Raw genomic sequence first — 21,368 nt, forward strand, 5'->3', positions numbered from 1 at the left:
TTCATACTTTTCAACAATCAATTCAAATTTATGTGACAAAACACAAAATCATGTGAAAATTCACATAGAGTTATAGCGCGGGTTGTTCACTGAATGCTAGCAACTGACGCTCGTGTTCAGCGTAGGGTAGCACGCGGTGTGACGATGCAGGTCCGCTCCACGCTCCCATATGTCATGAACCTGACAGCGTTGGTAATATCACCGAGATGAGCTGACAAATGAGGACAATTCTCAAATGAAGCAAGAGGATAGTGCAAGAATGCCAAGTGCTTTTATTTAAAACAAAAATCAGTGTCCAAACAAAAAGTGCAGTGCATCTGGGTTCAATAAATAATTACAGTATTTAATAAATATCCATAAAAACAAGTGTTCTGTGGGGATAAAAACAACCATAAATAAATCCGATAAAATCTGAGGTTAAAAATGCAGTCTCACTCTTCCCGATCACAGCCCACCTGTGCAGGTGCGACTCGCTCCAACTACCTCATTAACTTCCCCGCGGTTGTGCAATCGCACCCACGAAGAATGACATGGCTATACGGGTTAAAACCTGGCCCTTTTTTTGAAGCCGTGGACCCGCTATACCACATGCAGTGTTCTAGCACGCGAGTCATATTCCAAACAAAGGTTGTATACCAAGCAAAATTTTTCATGTCCAAACAGGACGTATACCAAGTTGGACTTATTCCAAAGCAGACGTATACTGAGGTACCATTGTATATCTATTTAGCAACAATTTAGATCATAATCATTGGTACTCAATTTTCGGTGTTACAGCACATGAAAAACTCGGTGAAACACTTAAGGAAAATACATATAAGAAGACTGAGCAGAGTCACAGTAAGATATCTGACAAGCATTGAGATCATGAATATTATTAAAACTAGGAATTGTTCATATTGTACATAACCAAGGTTAATGAAAGCTAACGAAAATTACTAAAAAAAAAATATATATATTTTATTAATTCAAATATCAAAACAGAAGCTAAGTGAAAACAAAAACAGATGAAATTAAAACTACATTAACAGTAACCAACTGCTCACCAACACTTCCTTCAGAGTGCACACAGATATTTGAGTTTCAGTGCACATTTTTTCTCATTGAATACAATGAAGAGAGTCTGGAAGTTCCTTACCAAAAGTTGTACAATGACCCTCCTCCCAGTAATCTATTATTAAAACCTGGCATGTTAAGTCTATAGGCAAAGCCTTTTAAAATGGACATTCGAGTGACCCAATTAGTTTGACTAATGCCAGTCCCCAGCAAAGGTTACTCTAGCACAGTTTGGCAGTTAATTGCTTCACAGTAACTCATTTGTGAAACATGGTGAAGCAAAGCACAGTAACCAGATATTTCAACAAATAAGACACTTTTGGAGAAAAAGTTCATAAAGTCTGATTAGAGCTCATGCCCTTGAATCAGACAAGAGCCTCAGAGACCACAGTTAAGTCAGTTGGGTCCTGCTATGAAGTTAATAAAATTTGCAATGACCTGAGTAATTTGAAAACCATTTTTATTTGCTTGGATATGTGGTATATAACTGGTTTGAATACTGCCTAGCTGCTTTTTGTAAAATGTGCAAACCCCAAACACTTTTGTGTAAACGGCATGTTAAAAAATGTGAACAGGGGGTTCCTTGGATTAGGATGTGGAGGTCAACATAGTCTTAAGCATGGAGACCCCTATCAGACTTAACCTTAACGTTCTTTTATTCTTGCACTTTTTTTTGTTAAATATGTGATTGGCTGTAAAGTATTTCTTCATTTTGTTCTTTCTTTTTTAAGTAAATAAATTTAATTGAATTAAACAAATATACTGCAGTGACAGATTTTGGTAATAGTTATTGTTTTATCATATCGCAAAGCACACCTTCATCTTATATCCCAATATTTTTAACAAGGTATCTGGTTATACGGCAGCATTGGTTCTGTTACATGGTAAATAGCTAGAGGATGTCAATCAATTGTAAAGATGAGTTAATCATAATTTTAGTAGTTTTGAATGTGAAACTTATATTCTGCACATAAACAAACTACAATGTTAGTTTTTCTAGGTGAAATAGTACCAGTTAGATTATTGCTGCATCAATAATTTAATGCTCCAGTTTTTATGACCTCTTTAAAGAAATAAACAAAAGTAATCAGTCTTTAATGTAATTGAACCAAATGTAAGTACTGTATTGCTTCTGTGTATCTGACCAGTTCCAGTCATATATATTTGCAAATGCATGAATATTCTAAGTGAGCAGTTCAGAATTAAAAAACCCATATAGTAAAATCACAGCATAATCATTCTTTCTTTAATGAAAATGAAAATATTTATTAAAATGATAATTTTGTGTATTTGTTTAACCAGAATTCATGTTGTTTTAAAGTGTGTTAAATTTAAGTTGATTGCAGAGCTCCAGTGGATATGTCCCATCTCTGCATGTAGAGCTTGTTGTTTTAACAATGTCCTTTTCTATTTGTAAACAACAAACAATTTGTGATAATTACCTGTGTTTGAAAAAGGTTTGCTTACATGTAGGTTGTAAGGAAAACGTTTATCATGTTCATTTATATATTTTTTTTTTACATTTCCAAGCCTTAAAATTAGATAAATATAATCTCTGGTTAAAGCAACACAACGCAAGATTCACTCTTTATTTATTTTGTAAAAAAATAGCAACACGCAGATGCCTTGCATATAAAATTAAATGCACTCCATGTGTAGCTTGAAGAACCCGCATTAATTGAAATAACTTAGTCATCATATTCTGTATGAGAATGCCAGTCCTTTGCATCATATTATAGGAATTCCTCGTCTCAGTGGGACCGAGGTCTGTAATTTGGCTTAGCCATTCAAAAACCTTAATTCTTTTCTTTATAATCAATCAGCCTTAGATAATTTGCATTATTTAATTTTATCCAATTTTTAGCTCTTGGAGAATTGGCCTCGCATTTCCTTTAGAATTCTCTGGTATAATGAGAAGGTTGTGATTAACTCTGTGATTATGAGGTGTATGATGTCCTCTGGTGGCAAGACAATCCAAATTCATCTCCCCTCCACTACCATGCTTGATGATGTAAAGTGCTGGTGTGAAGTTTTTGTGGTGAAATGCAAAGTGTATTTATGCATGTACAGTACATATATACAGAGTGAGCCAAAGTTATGTTAACATTTAAATGTTGGAAACAATTTATTCACAAAACATACTTCATATGTGCAAGATGATTTACAGGAATGTCTCAACCTGTTCACCATCATGTTCAACCCATGTACTATACAGTAATCCCTCACTTATCGCGGGAGATAGGTTCCAAGGCCGACCGCGATAACTGAATTTCCGCGAAGTAGGGACACCATATTTATTTAATTATTGAACGTGTATTTGGACATTTTTAAACCCTCCCTGTATTGTTTACAACTCACCCTTTACTCTGTTAATAACAGGGACAACTGCTAAGCAATATGAAATTGGTAGATAAGTTTACACTTACTGTATAGCGAAGTACACGTAGCTATATATGACGTGATAATGGTGATGAATATGCTGCGCAGTAAAAACATTGTGATCGGCAGTTGCTGCCGCTGCTTCTTTTTCACACACAGCACAGTGTAAAGTAAACCGCTTTTATTAAAAGAATCAAAACAGTTGTCCAAAGTGCAGTAGAGCATTCAATAAATCTTTAAATAAATAATCCTTAAAACAGTTGTGAAGTGGAGGTTTAAAATACACAAGAATAACAATCCTTTAACACGAGGTTAAAACGTCAACAGAAAGCAGTCTTTAAAAACAGCGTCAGCGTCTGACCTGCTTCTCCCATGCGGGCTCTGCAACAGGCGAGATGCTCTTAATGCAGCTGACCTTCTCTACACTGTCCTGCTACAGCTGTTTGGCTCGCCTCACCGGTCATCCACCTTCCGGTCACTCTTGCACTTCAGAATATTCTGCGAGAGCGACCACTGCTGCTACTCCTCGGGTGTTGGCCATACACCCAAGTTACCTGTACAGCTGCACACGAGCCTGCGCTCGCTCGCACTGACTCTCTCTCTCTCTCTCTCTCTCCACTGCCTCCTCCTCCTCCTGCAACCTCCGTTTCATCTTTCCTTTTCCTCTTTTACTTCTCCTCTCCCCTTAACCGGCTCGCGCTTCTCTATATATGCAGGGAGGACATGGCAGCTGCAGCCCATTAGCCACAGGAACAATCATGGATGTGGGCAGTTTCCCACCTGTGCACTTAGGTGAGAAACGCCCACACTGCAGATCGCCCTGCGGCTCGCTACAGCTACCACGCCCCCTCGCTAAGCCGCGAGCGCGGCGATTATTTATTTAAAACAAAGCGGCCTTTGCTGGAAGAGCTGTGGACCCATAACACCACAGAGATACTGTGGGATCTAGGCATCAGTCAAAGCACCAATCTCAGGCCCGATTAGAAAGCGGGAAGCTGTGATTTGTCGTCTCCCTCCCATGTAACAATCACAGCCCGTGTTACAACGCACTTAGTCACCGAACTTGTTTTGTTGTTCTTAGACTAGGAAATACTACTACATGTACTATGTTTAAAAAACCGCGAAGTCGTGAATCCGCGAAAAATGAACCGCGAAGTAGCGAGGGATTACTGTATGTGGCACATAAATTGTCCTCAAAAATTGTATACACCGTATATACTCACAGATAAGTTCTCCTGCAGATAAGCCGGGACTTGATTTTACTGTATAATTTCTGGTATTTTATAATGTAGGTCGTATAAGTCGAATGCGGAAAACTCACACTAATGGTACAAGAGATTACGATATGCTGACGCCCTCCTGAGAGAGTAACCACGGAGTACATTGCCTTTTTTTTTTTTTTTTTTTTCTATATGGGTGCGGCAATGCACTGTATCAGCATGTGCTCCTAACCTCTCTCTCTCTCTCATGCCTACGTGACCACATGGTAATACCCGAACTATTCCGAAGCAACGTTTGCACTGATTTGTGTTTTTGTATCTCACACCCTCATACACCTTTATCTTAATAGCACCCCCTATCTATGATGAAGCGTTCGATCAGAAGAAAATATGAAGATGGTTTTAAATTAAACATAGTTGAAGTAGCAAAAGAAATTGGTAACTGCACTGCTGCAATTAAATGCGATGAATCTGAGAAGCTGATGCAAGATTGGAGGAGGCAAGAAGATGTAAAAAAATTTTAAATGTATTTTTGAATGGGCGTATGAGTCAGGGTCTGATTTTATGATCAATTTTTCGGGTTTCAAGACCCAGTTTATATGTGAGTATATACATAGCAGTACTTTTAGTGTTAACATAATGTTGACTCACCCTGTATGTATGTATGTATGTATGTGTGTGTGTATGTATGTATGTGTATATGTATGTATGTGTGTGTGTGTGTGTGTGTGTATGGTTGGAATAGTTTACTGTCAAATAATGCAAAGAGTACGCGACACGTGTTTCGCCCTAAGCTGTCAAATAAACGAACCACACGCCATGGCGCAACGTTAGGGGGGCTTCGCCTCTAGCGCTGACATCCGAGGTTCAATTCCCGAGAGGGAGTGCAGTGAGTGTGTACACCTAATGAGCCCAGAATTAGGGCGAAACACGTGTCACGTACTCTTTGCATTATTTGACAGTAAACTATTTCAACCATTCTATGATCTGCTTCTCGCAACTGAAAGAGGGCATCGTGGCGGATGTTAGCCGACTTGCTGACCAACCACAAGCATTACCTGGTAGGTAACCACCCATACAATCAGATTTTGATTCAGACTACGAATGCCGTGAATGTATGTATGTATACAAAAGTCAACTAATATTTTTTTTTTCCCCAGACAAATCTGCCAATGTTTAAGTCTAAAATGTTTACAGTGAAAAGGCGGTTCAGTGATTTTCTTGGCTTATATGAAAAACTTTCTGAAAAGCACTCTCAAAATGGATATATTATACCTCCGCCTCCAGAGAAAAGTATACTAGGTAAGATGAATCAGTTTTAATACATGTATAATTTTACGTGATTGTCTTATTTTTAATTTGATGTTTTTTGACTTTTGTATTCAATTATAAAACATTCACAAGAGGTGTGTTTAATAAAATGGTGTTGGTTGGTATTATTATAAGAAATTATTAATGTTAGTAATATTCAAGGACTTGGGTTAAATAGAAGGTAGTATTCTGATACAGGTTATACAGTATTTTAAATGTGTGGTTTAATAGCAGATATGCCCAAACTGATGGGGATGAGCTACATGGCAGAATATTAAATTCCCATTCACTTTAAAACTGAAGGTAGTCTAACCAACTGCTACTCCTTTCAATACTAATATCTGTTTTCACACATCGGTTCCCTGAAGGTTAACTATCTTAGGAATTTATTGAGTTCTGATTGATAACATGTATCAGAACAATTAATTTATATTGAAGTTGTTAGGCAAGTGACAAAAAAGGAAACGCCAGAGTCAAAGAAACATTTTTTTTTTTTATATAGGCAATGGCTGTGCCAGGATGGCACTACAGAAGAACCCTATGTCATTTACCTGCATTTTTTAAAATTATTTTTGACAATTATTAATTTGCAAACAGGATCTGGCAAATAACCAATGCATGTTATGTCATTTACTCTATTATTATTTAATATTTATTTTATTATGTTGTGTACAGATTGCATTCATATTCGCAAGTTAAAATAAACTAGCCCAATGCTATACTGACATATCTTGTCATTGGGAATCTGTGCCTTAAGCCTTCTTTAATGAGGCTAACCTCAAGGCCAATGTTGAGTTGAACTGTGGGCTTTTTCTCAAACCAAGCCTCATTGTGGAAGCAGTAGGTCTTTAGTGTGGGTCATGATCAGGGAGCTTCATCATGCGCTGGGTCAATTCCCAAACTGAGATGCCGCCTTCTTTAAGTTTCTACTTTTATGTGGCCCAGCTGTAAGAGACGGGACTTCTTGGGAGGAAGAGGGAGGTGCTTAACTTCCCTCATTAGGTGCCCCCTCTTGTCCTGGGGTGGTATTGCCTACTTCAGCAAGGTTCAGAAGGTGGTCCTAATACACCCATGTGTGACAATGGTTTAAAAAGTACAGTTAAAGCTTTTCCATAATTTTCTTTGTTGAAATTAATCTTTAATATCCAGATTTTATTTCTCGGTATATTATATTAGAGGGCTCAACAAGACCTTGTAATGAACCAAGAATTCTTGTATAATAGTTCTAATAATATTGACTCAAGTGCAGTTACAGGTAACACATGCTAATGAGTGACCATAATATTGAAGTATGGCTAATTATTTTAAAAGGGGCTCTCTCTCCTTGTGGTATTTTAATTGCTAGGATTTATTTCACATTTTAAAGAGATTTGCAAGAATGAAATATATATGCCAGGTTCTTAGTTGTACTATAATAACTAACCTCAATCAAAACACTATTTTGTATTTGCATATTGCATTGTCACAGTTATTTTAAAATGTTACTGCGCATAATGACTTTGCATCTTAATATCTAGGTATGACCAAAGTAAAAGTTGGTAAGGAAGATTCCTCTTCTGTAGAGTTTGTAGAAAGGAGGCGTGCTGCACTAGAAAGGTATGTAATAGTACTCTTATCAATTTCTGTGCCCAAGATACCAGAAAGTCCAAAATGACAGTTTTAAGTTAACAACAATTACCTTACTTAATCATTGTTGAGCTTGATCTTCTCACCCAGCATCATTTATCTTCAAGTATTCTTAAATACATATATTTTTTGTTCCCAAAGCCAAAGTAAAACTTTACAAGAGCTCAAGAGAAAAAAAATGCATTATATATACATTGTTTGTATATAATATGATGCTTATATATAAATAGCAACACCCTCCCCCCAGCACACACACACAAGAACTTCTGGGTTGAATATCAGAGTTTTTGCTGTCAGTAAAAGGCTTCTTGAGAGACTGCTTCTAGTTATTTAAATTATGATCACATTTCATCATATCACATTCATCTGTGAATTGTACACTTCACAGTTTACAATAGAGATCACATTCTGAAAGCAAGAGAACAACACCATCTCCTAGCAGCAGATTTGCAAACCTTAGATTCTCAAACTAGATACCCTTCAAACCACAGCTACAGCTTCATATACTATCCATGAAAATCTTAAAATGGAGAGGAGACAAGGTACAATCATAGTAGAGTGGAATATATAATGTCAAGTTTTCAAAAAAAAAAAACTTTTACCCCTCAAATACAGGGACCAAATGCCAAGCTACAGCAGACCTGGACCCCATACTCTTATAGCACCTTCCATAAGATATATTGGTGTGCTCAGTCATAAGTATTGTCAAAGTTCACAAATCATATGTAGACAGGATTGACAGGCTTCCAGTACCCCTCAAGTAGTAACTTTGCAAGAAAAAAAAGGTTTGGTCCACTATTACACAAGTGTCTGAGGATTGTTGTGAGATCGAAAAAGATCAGTAGTTGATAAACACAAAAGTAAATAATGGTCAAGACAGGGACAGAGCGCAGAAAATCAGAGGTGAGAGATTGTACATTAAAGGCAATCAAAAACAAGAGGGCTAAACAAGAATGAGAGAGCCAAAAAGAAAGTGGTAACCAAAAACAAAACCTGACACTAGGGCTTAATTGGAAATAAAACTAACTATTGTAGAGATTTCAATATGCTGTACAGTAATCCCTCGCTACTTCGCGGTTCACTTTTCGCGGATTCACGACTTCACGGGTTTTTAAATACAAGTGATTGCCCGCCTATCGCGGAAGTTATGTTCCAGACCCATCAGCAACAGGAGAAAATCCGCGATATAGAAAGACCATATAAATAAACATTTTTATAGTTTAAGCCTTCAAATACCTATCCCACATGCTTTAAACACATGTAAATTTATAAAACACACTTTGTTAACACATATGATATGTGGATGTCGGGCTAAGGATATGAGTAACATCTCACTATTATAAAACATTTTAACTTCATGCAAGACAAGACTGAGACAGGAAAATTGGTGATGTACAGGCTTTTAAATTACTGACAGGCAGAGCGACAAGCAGCACAAAGCCAGCACAAAGTCCACTTCTCTTTAGCGTTCATTCAGCTCCCCACCCCCTTGACAATGCGAAGTGGCAGGAGCGTACTCCGCCTCCGGGGAGGGGGGTTTGAGCGAACATGCGTTCAGCCCTCACACACCCCCACTCCTCCTCATCCTTCCGAACGCGCAGAGCGACAAGCAGGCATTTTGGCAGAAGCAGCACAAAGTCCATTTCTGCTCAGCGTGAGTTCAGCTGCCCCCCTTCACAAAGTGAGTGCAGACACATTGATGTCTGATCGCTGCGTGCAGTGTGCAGTGTTGGTCTGCAGTGTTTAAGAATGCAGAAAGTGTTTAAGAGCATAGGAAGTGTTTATAAGAGTGTGGGAAAGGTTAACAAGAGAGTGAGAAAGGTTTATAAGAGTGTGGGAAGGGTTTATAAAGCCTTAAAATATGTATAAATAATAAAATAAATATAGGTCGCTACTTCGCGGATTTTCACCTATCGCGGGGGGCTCTGGAACGTAACCCCCGCGATAGGTGAGGGATTACTGTATATCCAAAGTGGGATAACGTAAACTTAACCTACTGCCCCATTTAGAATATCACTTCCTCAACATCATTAATGTGTCACATAACTGTGATCGTCACATTTGTATGTGTCACATATACAAGGGAAAATAACATGGAATTAAATGGAACTTTGCCAAAATAAATAAAAATTAAAATTCAAACTTTATTCTGATTAAAATCAATGCACAAGAACAACCTAAATATATGGAGTTTTCCATTTCAGTACCATGACATATGCTTTGCCAAGGAGGCCGAGGATTGTGATCCCTCAGTAACTGTAACACACTCTCTTGTTTCCTCAGCCACAGAGATGGATCCAGCCCCATTCAATGCTTGTAGAACAGATACTGTACTTCCTCAGTGGGCTTATCCACCAAGTTTAGGAATTCCTCAGAGTGTTCTTTTCCACCTCTTCCCACCCTTGCTTAAAATACCCTGGGCGATATCCCACCTGCCATTCCTGAGTCATTGAATGGTTTGCAGAACATATTTGAGGCTGGTATTCTTCATAGCCTCACAAACCTTCATCTACACATAGGCATTTGCCTTACTACAGACAAGCTTTTTGGCTTGATGGTATTTCTCAGTAAAAGCTCAAGACCCTCCTACCCACATTGGATAGAAACCTTATGTCTTCATCTTCACAGTTTCCATCACTGCTGTTGCCCACTAGTGAATCCTAGAGTTACCGCAATAATAGACGTTAACATCTTTTTAGCCACAACTCGTTGCACCTGCTAGATGAAAAATGATCTAAGGTGTAGCTTAAATATTGTATTTGTATCTATTAAGATAAAGAACTTGACTCAAAGTAATTTGTACTGGACATTCCAATGCAAAAGGCAATACATTTCCTAGTGCAAGTTTAATTTTAATGGTTAGTATTTTTTTTCTTCTAATTTCCTTATAGATACCTTCAGAGAGTCGTTAACCATCCATCATTATTACAAGATCCTGATGTCCGGGATTTCCTAGAAAAAGAAGAGGTAAGTAGAAATTATTTTGAACCCAGAATAGTAAAACAGGCATGTGTTTTATTTGCTGTTTTGCCACTGGATAAAATACAAAGTTGAACCTCTAGTGTAGTTTTGCCAAGTTACAGATGAGATGCCTATTTTGGGTTTTCCAACACTTCTTGTAAAATCTGGACTTATTAGAAAATGCTAGTTTTATATAACAGAGTTCATAATATACTGCATACTTATTGTATTTTACATCAACAGCCCAAAACATGTTAGTTATAATTTGAAATGTTCTGCTCATATTGTTCACTTTGTCTTCACAGTGTTTTATTTTAAGTGTACTAAGTGTCACATTGGAAATGTGTTTAGTAAGAATGAATTTGATCATCTTTTTGGCACATATAATACAATAGTATCTATTTGCTTTTAAAATTTTATTTGCCAAAAATGTGCAATCTTGGTTTAATACTTTTTTAATGTTGTTGTTGTTGACATTTTAAGGTAGTATAACAAAATGGCATTGTATATCTTTTATTCCATTAAATCCCTTTCCTACATGTTCATTATCTCCTGGAAGTTGCCTCGTGCTGTTGGAACTCAAACACTGAGTGGAGCAGGCTTTTTGAAGATGATCAACCGAGCCACTGAGGCAGTTAACAAGATGACCATAAAGATGAATGAATCTGACATTGTAAGTCGAAGACATAAATGACATTTCCAAGCCAAAATAGCATTATTGATTTATGATGTTCCCATTCCTTACATTTTGAGAAAACTCAAACTTGCATTATATGCATTTTAAGGAATTGATGGATATATCTTCCTTTTTCCCAATAGAACTTCCTGTTTTATTCTGTCTCTTATTTAAAATCACAAACAAATCATTTTGAGCTTTCTTAAAATGCATTGTGATATATTAAAATGGACAGAAAGCTATTTCAAAGCACAGTTGATTTATTGTTAAAATTTCAAAACATCATTTGTTAATTGTATATTAAATACCGAAAAATGATATTTGGGTATCTTGGAATAACATCTTGTCTTTTTGAAGATATCAAAGTGTATTTCAGATATATTAAACTAGAAAATGTCTTGAAATAGAATTTCAGAGACCTCATATAAAGGAGAAACCAATTTATAGAACGTAGAAAATTAATTTCAGATACAGTATATATAAATGTATTTTAGATGTCTCAAACATGACTTAATATGAAGATATCTGAAAACCTTTCCAGATATCCTAAAGTGACTTCCCATGCATTCTGAGATATCTTGAATGAATGTTAAATATGTAAAAGCGATAGGAAGTCATGCTGAAATGTGGCAAGTCTTGTAGAAAATCATCCTGAGATGTCTTGAATTGCATTTCAGATTTTTTAAAATGCAGTTGTTTAAAGATACTTGAAAATTGATTTGAGATACCTTGAAGAAATAGAAATATAGTTGTAACATTAATAGGTATTGGACTTCAAGATGTCTTCCAAATAGTTACTTGGCTTGCAAAAGCACTTTTTCACTTTTGTTATGCTCCAGTGAGGATTGAAATACTATACTTTCAAAATTTTGTTGAATTTATGCTGTGATTATTTTACCTGTTCTCATGGCATCTGGTAGAGTAGCTTATTATTTGATAGCTGTACCTAATAAAGTGACTACTACATGGATATTTGTTTCTATGGACTTTTTATTATTTTCTTTTGGCATATTGCCACCTACTGCGTTTGGGTCTGTTTGCCTTCCAGTTTTAAAGTTCTGTGGGCAGCACAGGTTTCTGTCTTGTCAGGACTGAGTCCCATTTCACTTTCTTCACACTTACAGTTGAGTGCATATACAGTATGTGGTCATAATATTTTGGCAGACCACTAGCGATTACTTTAGCTCATGGCTGTAAAATATTATGAAAAATGAATATGAAGCTGAAGTGTAAAGTGAATGAATACCAGTGTTTTATGACTGCCTTGTAAAGCATGTTTTGTTTTTTTTCCTTAAAAATATTAGTGGTTTGAGGAGAAGCTGCAAGAGGTTGAAAGTGAAGAACAGCAGTTGAGGAAGCTGCATGTTGTGGTGGAAACCCTTGTGAATCACAGAAAAGGTGAGTACGATTAGCATTAACTACCTAAAATGTTAAACTCAAAATAGTTTTCCATTCGTCCATTTTTTGATGCACTTAATGCAGTCTAGTATGAGAGGGTTCTAAAACTTACCTTGAAGCCATTGGTTGTAAGACAAGGATCAGACCTGGACAGGGTGCCAGCCCATTACAAGTGCACCCATAAAAATAGTCATATGCACTTCTGCCAAGCTGGCTTAAAGGGGCCAGTTAAACTAATATGTATATATTCAAAATGTTTGAGAAGAAAATTGATCACTTGCATAAAACCCCCTGGAGGTTCTGGATTTTTCCCCTCACATATTGTATCTTCACTTACTTTTTACATCTGTAGTCCATGGCTAATATTGACCCATGCTTTCTAATGTAGAAAAATATCACTATTAACCTGTTTTTTTATCAATCTCTGATGTTTCTTATTGAACTTGAAACCTCAAAGGTGTGAAGTATATGGCATATTATTTTGAACTAATTCTGCAGTACCTTGAAAATTGAATGGTGTCCTGCACAGAAACATGTTTGCATTTTAACTGCTGTTTTATAGGAGGCCTCCTAATTCATTTTTAATTCATTTCTATCCTTGATGCAAACGTTGTTGTAGAAGAAGTGGTTATATTTTACAGTGACTTTCTTAACAAATGCTTAATTTAAAATGCAAGAACATTGCTCTCTACCTCTCGGGATATTTGTGTTGCTTACGGTACTTTTTCAACTAAAAATAACAGTAACACTCTATAGCATTACAAGTCATTTTGGATAAAACATTGTCTAGTAAGTTAGCCTTAGAATCTGTTCTTATGTCTTATAAAAGTTGCTCGGTTCTACTTGGAAAGGCTTTTATTACTACTGCTATTACTAGTGCATAATATTGATTTACTCTGCAAGAATAAACAAACTTTTCCTTCCTGTAGTGTCTGTTAACATAATTCAGGGTCAGGTACTATGTAAGCAGGTTAGAAAATGGATAAATGTTTCTTATCTTACAAAACACACTTAATATATGTCACTTTTGGGTTCTGTCTTGTAGATCCTTTTCAAATATTCACAGTATGGTGTTTGATTGTGCCTGGCAAAATAAACTCCGTATCAGCATTGTTTTTCTCCAGTTTACTGATTGGTTAAAGGTCTCTGACCTTTTGTACAAGGATTTGGTCCTTGATCACTGGTTATCCACTTTCAAGCAGCTCCTGTTTCCCTTCCTAACTATAGATATATGCTTGCTTACATTTTATTTGTGTATTACATAATATAAGTGAGTTGAAATAAGGACCCTTTTTTTTTTTTTTTTTTTTTTTTTAAACTTAAATGTAATTAATTGCTACAATGGCTTAAAGTGCCAGATTCTAGCCTTTTTTGGGGGGGGGGGTATTTGTGGAGGTGTTTTTATTGCAAGTAAGACCACATTTTCACAGATCGGGCCTGGATGTGGTCAATTAAATGCTTAACCAATGATTGTTTTCTGACAGAACTGTCCAGTAACACTGCCATCTTTGCAAAGAGTGTGGCGATGCTTGGCAGTGCAGAGGACAACACAGCACTATCGCGGGCACTTTCACAGCTGGCAGAGTTAGAGGATAAGATTGAGCACCTCTATCAAGAGCAGGCGGGGAATGACTTCTTCATACTTGGAGAGCTGCTAAGTGATTATATACGCCTCTTGTCAGCAGTCAGGGTGCGTACAAGATATTTTATTGTTTGTTTTAATTGTTTTCTTGTTTTAACTTATATAATGTAAATATTCTGTTTTTGGAAGAAAGAATATTTTTCAAAATATTCTCCAGCATATAATACATGGAATATGAATTCTGAGCATATGTAACATGGTGTTAATCAAGCAGAGCGGCAAATGTTATTCTTGCATGGAGCGCCAGACCGAGGGCGATTAATGGTCATTTTAGATTTCTTCCATTTCCGAATTATCGTACCAGCAGTTGTCACCTCCTCACCAAGCTTCTTGCTGATGGTCTTGTAGCCCATTCCAGACTTGCGCAAGTCTACAGTCTTGTCCCTGACATCCTTTGACAGCTCTTTGGTCTTGCCAATGGTGGTGGAGAGGTTGGAATGGAAGAAATGAATCCTGTGGACAGGTGTGCTTCATACACCTAACCAGTCGAGATCAGGAATATCTCTGATTGGCTGTGTGCTGATTACAATCAATCAATCTTTGGCAGCCAGAATTCTGTCTGGGTTATAGGGGATCAAATACTTATTTCATTCAATGACATGCAAATTAAATTATAGCTTTTATGTAATGTGTTTTTTTTCAGGATTTTTGGTTAATATTCTGTCTCTCTCCATTAAAATGAAATCTACCATAAAAATTAGAGACTGTTCATTTCTTTGTAAGTGGGCAAACTTGCAAATTCAGCAGGGGATCAAATAATTATTTTCCCCACTTTAAAGCTAGAGCCACACAAGAATGGCTTAAAATCAACAGCGTTATTGTCCTAGAGTGGTCGAGTCAGAGTCCAGATCTCAATCCAACTGAGAATTTGAAAAATACTGTTCACTTGTGATTCCCATGCAAACTGACAGAATTTTTTTTTCAGGTTTGCAAAGAGGTATGGGGGAAAAATTGTAGTGCCCATATGAAAAAAGCTGATAAAAGGAGAGACCTGTGCACACACACTCAACAATGTCTTGGCTGTGAAAGATGCATCTACTAAATACTGAATGGAATGGAATTAATACTTAGGCAGTCAATTATTGTGTGCCTTATATTTGTAATTAGAGCAGCACTGCTATCTTGCAACAAGGAGAGCAGGGTTCACATCGTGCTTTGAGAATGAAGTTTGACTGTTGTCCGTGTGTCTGTGTGAGTTTCCTTCAGGTGCTCTAGTTTCCTCCTGCAGTCCAAAGACATGCAGGTTAGGTAAACTGACGTTGGTACATTGGCCTGTGTGTATGTGTCCTGCGATTAATTGGAACCTTGTCTCGTGGTTGTTACTGCCTTGTGCGCAATGACTGCTGGGATAGGCTCCAGCCTCCCTGCATCCCTGCCCTGGATAAACATAACAGAATGGATAAATATTTGTAATTGATTAATCAGTTTGCAGAGACTTGTTTTCACTTTGTCATTAAAGAGTGTTTTTCTGTTTAGTGTCAAAAATGCAATTTAAACCCCAATGATTCAATGTTGCACAATAATAAAATGTAAAAACTTCCAAAGGGAATAAATAGGTTTTATATGCACTGTAAAAATGGGAAGTTATTGTGTTTGGACTAAATATGAATGATTTTTATTGTATTTGAAACAACAAATAAATAAGTCTTGGGCAAGTTACAATGGTGGTGTGTTAGTCAATTTTTTCTTGTGACCCAGTTTGCACTAAATTAATTTTAGAGACCATATGGCCCTACCTTATGGGTATGTGTGGTGGGGGGAGGAGGGGGCATCATGACAGAAATAGTAAGGGAAAATTCTTAGTTTAAGAAAGAATGTAATGGGCATTAATCAAGCATGTACTCTTTGTTGAAAGGCAGACATGCTAACCATCATAGCCTGCATGGCACTGTTTCTCTGTAGATAGATCACACTGCAGTATTTCTTACAACTCACTCTGACCCCCTCTCACCTGACCACTCTAAAAGTTAGATGTCAAAAAAACCTGACTTATGATAAGTACGTTGTGTGCCAAATTTTAAGTATGTGGCTTGAAAAGCAAAGCTGTGAATTTAAAAAAAAAACAAACTGAGTTTTTTATAGATGCAGCTTTCCTGCAAATATAATTTAGATATGCAAGTTCAAGTTGTTACTTCAGCTTTTATGGGGTTATTTGTTGAACATATTCTGAAATCCTTTCACAGGGAAGTTTTGACCAGAGAATGAAGACCTGGCAAAGATGGCAGGATGCCCAAAACATATTGCAAAAGAAAAGGGAAAATGAAGCCAAACTACTATGGGCCAACAAACCTGACAAACTGCAGCAGGCAAAAGATGAGATTGCAGAGGTGAGAATATCTTGAAGGAAAACAACAATACAATGACCATAATTTGAAATCATTTACTATTCTTGCCTTTGATTTGTGTTAACAGATGAGGTCCTGTATACAATTCATAGTGTACAAAAGTGTCTTACTGTAAGAAACACAATAATGCATACAGAAAATCTTTAAAAGAGACACTGCGGCTAGTAGTACTGGCTGACAGTTGCAGGAGACCGAGGTTTAAATACTGGATTAGCACCAGTGTCTGTGGGGCTGAAAAAAAAATTGCAGTTTACGTTTACTGGTGAGTCTCATTTGACCCATGCATGTGAGTGTACCTTGTGATGAACTGTGGCCCAGTCAAGATATTTTTTTTTTTTGTCTGGATACCAATGCTGCATGGGCGGAGTGGTGGCTGTGAGGCTAGGGATCTGCACCGGCAATTCGAATCCCGTAAATGCCAGAAGTGACTCCTTCTCCATTGGGCTCTTCCGTTAGGCTCTTGAGCAAGGCCTTTCACCTGTAATTGCATTGTCCTGGGTATGACATTTATCTGCATCCAGCCCTGCAAGCAGGTCCTCCAACTATAGGGAAAACTTGGGGGTGGTAGTAGGATTGGCACTCCAGCTGTTCCAGTGTAGTGCTGAGGTGTTGCCCGCTGCACTCGGGTCCCAATCCAGGTAGTTCATCATGTGGTGGGTGTGGCAACGTGCTACCAATGCATGCTCCCCAACCCCTCTCAATGCTGCCAGGATAAGCTCAGTCCTACGATCCTAATGTGTCATTGAGGGGGAAGGGTTACAAAAAGAAAAGGTTTTAAATAAGGTACTCAAAGGTAAAGGTTTTTCCAAAGGGGTTGTAAATTTTTAAAATCTGTGGCACAGAATGCAAGAGCCCAGCTCTTTACAGGGCATCAGTCTGTTGCAGAACACACTAATGCATACTGTATACCCTCACTTACTTAAATGGGCTAAGGTTGAATCACTATTTAACCTAATATGCATATCAGAACCCAGAGGAAAAACTCATTCAGACAGAAAATATCTTAAAATTCTACATAGAAATAGATTAAGCATGAGGTTTGAGACCATAAAGCAGGAATCTTCACTGCTGTGACAAAGTTTTAGTATTATTTTAATGTTTAGCTAACAATTACTTCTGAACGAACTAATAATCTCAGTACACCAATATAGTTATGTTTTGGTGTAAATGTATACATTTTTAATTGACACTTTCACATGTACTATAAATTTTAAAAATTATCCCGTAAAGTAATATATTTCCTTTTTGCCCTTTTCATTTGCATTTTCTGAACTCATTTTTTGCGCTGTCAGGTTGTTTGAGGTTATGGAGAAAGTGAATATGAAAGTGTATACATATACCTGCTATGGTGGACCATCATCTTGTACAGGCTTGTTTTTTTGTTTTTTTTTTTGCCCTGCAGTGATTGCTGATGCCATACCGGTTGACTCCCTGCAGCCCTGTAACATCGGTATAATTAGTGTTTTAGTTAGTTTTATTGTTAAAAAATAGAAAGTTTACAACAGTTTTACTCTTCTTATTTCAAAACATTTAAATAATGTGGCACTTTTGCATTTATCATGCTTGCTTGGCGGTTGCCAAACGATATGAATAATCTAGATCCATTGCATATATTTAGAACGGGAAAAGGTATTAGAGGAAAATGAATGGGGAAAGGAGAAAAACAGAGGAAGCAGAGAAGCAAAGGAAGATTTTATGCAAAAAATAATGTAAATGTACAGTATTTTGGCTATGGACAGAGCATTTTGGCTCTGTGTGAAAATACCAAGCCTTATTACAATACGTAGCAGTATAATCACAATCAGAAATTAGATCCATGTCATGCAGCTCTTCAATAAAGGTTTGTAACTGCTGAGGTGATGATGATGATAATGGCGTGCCCAGCTTCACATGCAATACTCCCTAGGTTTTGCATTCTTGTACCAAAATATGTATTCCTTTTTTGATCTATTAGTAGGTATCTCCTTCATTGTGTGTGTGTGTGTGTGTGTTAATGGTTTACTGATCATGGGTTTGCAACTACTTCTTTCATCCAGTGGGACTCAAAAGTATCACAGTACGAGAGAGACTTTGAAAGGATTTCAGCCACTGTTCGTAAAGAAGTTCTTAGATTTGAGGTATGTGGTTTCATGTTTATCATCTTAGCTTGCTGTATATATTTTTAATAAAACAAAATATTACATTCATCTAGCTGCTGGTGTTTTATTATGCATTTTAGTTAAAGTTAATTATACTTGGTACTTCAGATATTGCTAATATTTGCTGTTACTCCACATGAATCTTTGAGCCTGAAACTATTTAGTAAACAGTAGGACTGTGCATGTTTTGGAGAATTTTTTTTTTTTTTTATGTTCACTTCGTGAAATATTGACTCAAAATTAAATTTGGTTTTCACACCACAACTTACGATGTCTGTACTTTGATGAAATATTTGGTTTTGTAATGGAATTTTTTTTTTTAAACTTTGACTGAAGCCAAATCTTTAAGGCTCAAACTATGATAACACTTGCAAACTGGCCTAGCCTATTTTACATTAGACTAACCATACATCTGAGTAAACGGGTTTTTGTGTTACTGTTTGAATAGCTGAGAAGGCAGAATTATATTTCCAGTCATTAAATTTCCTGCCTTTTCTTGAGCACTTGGAAAAACTGTTTTTTATTTTCTTTACAGTAATCTTACGGTTGCCATACTGACTCCCAACTATCTTGTTTTTACTAAGTACGTTTTGATATGGTGGTATATTTGCTTTTCCTTTACACGTATATAAATTAAAAAGAAATTTAGTAAAGAATATAAGTTTGGCAGCTATATATTAATGCAAAATACTAACTAACCACTGTGTTTGCACATACTAGTGAGACAACTAGTAAATTAGCTGAATAAATGTACTGTGGAGTTGCAAAGCTTTGTTTGATGTTTAAAAAGGTTTTACATATGAATGCAAGGATACATTTCTAATAATTGTAATCATTTATATTCATAATTGAACTATTTTTAAACTCATCATGAAAACTCTTTTTAAATCTTCCAATAAATAACTAGTCAGATGTATTATTGCAATAGCCACAATAACATGCCTTGTCACAGTGTGCAGGAAAGTATCATAATAATCATATTTATTGTCAGACAATCCAATCTTATTATTTGGTAATGGTCATGTAAAGGGATGTTACGACGACAGAAGATTTTGTATTTGATAACTACGAGTGAAATCCATCCATTATCCAACCCGCTGAATCCGAACACAGGGTCACGGGGGTCTGCTGGAGCCAATCCCAGCCAACACAGGGCACAAGGCAGGAACCAATCCCGGGCAGGGTGCCAACCCACCGCAGATGAGTGAAATTTTAAGATACTTTTACCATTCGATACCACAGCAATCATCCCATTGAATGATGTTTATTAAAGCACCTTTGTTAGAATATTACAAAAATTTGATGAAAACAGGCCATTCAGCCCAACAATGCTTGCCAGTCCTATCCACTTAATTATTACAAAATAACATCAAGTAGATTATTGAAGGTCTCTAAAGTCCTACTGTCTACCACACTGCTTCATAACCTATTCCATACATTTATGGTTCTCTGTGTGAAGAAAAATTTCCAAATGTTTGTGTGAAATTTACCCTTAATGTTTCCAACTGTTTCCCCAGTTTTTGTTGAGCTCATTTTCAAGCAACAGTCTCAATTCACTGTACTAATTCCCGTAATAATTTTAAACACTTCAATCATGTCACCTCCTAATCTCCTTTTGCTTAAACTGAAAAGGATAAGCTGCTTTAGTATATCATCATCACTCATTCATGTAGCCCTGGAATCAGCATAGTCACATGTCTCTGGAATTTGTCTAGCGCTGCTGTCTTTTTTTTTTTTTTTTGTAGCCTGGAGACCCAAAACTATACAAAGTACTCCTCCAGATGAGCCCTTACCCGTGCATTACAAAACTTGAACATAATCTCCTTGAACCTGTACTCTACACATTGTGTTGTATAACCTAACATTCTGTTAATGGCCTTAGAACACTGTCTGGAAGTTGATAATGATAAGTCCACTACAACTCCCAAATGCTTCTCATAAAGCATACCTTCACTTTTCAGACTTTCCATTGTATATCCAAATCTAACATTTTTACTTACATTAAATTTCATCAGCCCAAGCCTGTAGGCTGTTCAAGTCTCTCTGCAATGATTCAACAAATTCTAGATTATCTGCCAATCCACCTAGAATTCCTGCATGTTAGTAAAACATGACCTCCCTTGTCTGAACCCAATGCTGACTGTTCAGTAAAACTCCTGTTCTTGCTATGTGTCGCTCAGTCTTATCCTTATTCCTTCCATTAATTTATTAGTGTTAACCGTGTTAAGCTTACTAGCCTACAGATACTTGGAGTTGCCTAATCACCTTTTTATATAATGGGATATATTTACCATTTTTCAGTCTATTGGGATTTCCTCAATGCACAGTGATTTCCTAAAAAATGCGTCAAGGGTTATTATGTACTCACGAACTTTCTTAAGTACTCAAGGATAAATGTTATATGGTCCAGGTGATTTCATTTCATCCTATTTAAATGTAAGCAGTACTTCTCCCTGTACAACTTCCAAATGCCTCAGTACCTTCTTAGTAGTAGTAGTAATAGTAGTCCCTGTTACCAATGGGAGGTTGTCCATTTCCTCACGTGTTCAGACCTCAAAAATATGCAAGCTTAGAGCATCTATTATTTCACTTTCTGTATATTAATTCCCCTTTACT

At 36.8% G+C, this 21,368-nt stretch overlaps 2 protein-coding genes across 3 annotated transcripts in view; one reads left to right on the forward strand and one right to left on the reverse strand.

The window, feature by feature from the left end:
* Positions 1-21,368, reverse strand: part of ubl7a (ubiquitin-like 7a (bone marrow stromal cell-derived)) — a 1,205,533-nt gene that overhangs the window by 961,867 nt on the left and 222,298 nt on the right. The window lies entirely within an intron of this gene.
* The window catches only part of snx1a (sorting nexin 1a), a 75,095-nt gene that overhangs the window by 39,582 nt on the left and 14,145 nt on the right, over positions 1-21,368 (forward strand). For both annotated transcript variants that reach the window (XM_051920800.1, XM_051920799.1), the window contains exons 6-13: positions 5,816-5,957; positions 7,484-7,562; positions 10,484-10,559; positions 11,113-11,226; positions 12,534-12,627; positions 14,112-14,317; positions 16,453-16,596; positions 18,651-18,731. In XM_051920800.1, the coding sequence (XP_051776760.1) occupies positions 5,816-5,957; positions 7,484-7,562; positions 10,484-10,559; positions 11,113-11,226; positions 12,534-12,627; positions 14,112-14,317; positions 16,453-16,596; positions 18,651-18,731 (936 nt within the window). The remainder of the gene's footprint in view (positions 1-5,815; positions 5,958-7,483; positions 7,563-10,483; positions 10,560-11,112; positions 11,227-12,533; positions 12,628-14,111; positions 14,318-16,452; positions 16,597-18,650; positions 18,732-21,368) is intronic.

The sequence above is a fragment of the Erpetoichthys calabaricus genome, chromosome 17, assembly GCF_900747795.2.
Source record: "Erpetoichthys calabaricus chromosome 17, fErpCal1.3, whole genome shotgun sequence".
In the NCBI taxonomy this organism is placed as follows: Eukaryota; Metazoa; Chordata; class Cladistia; order Polypteriformes; family Polypteridae; genus Erpetoichthys; species Erpetoichthys calabaricus.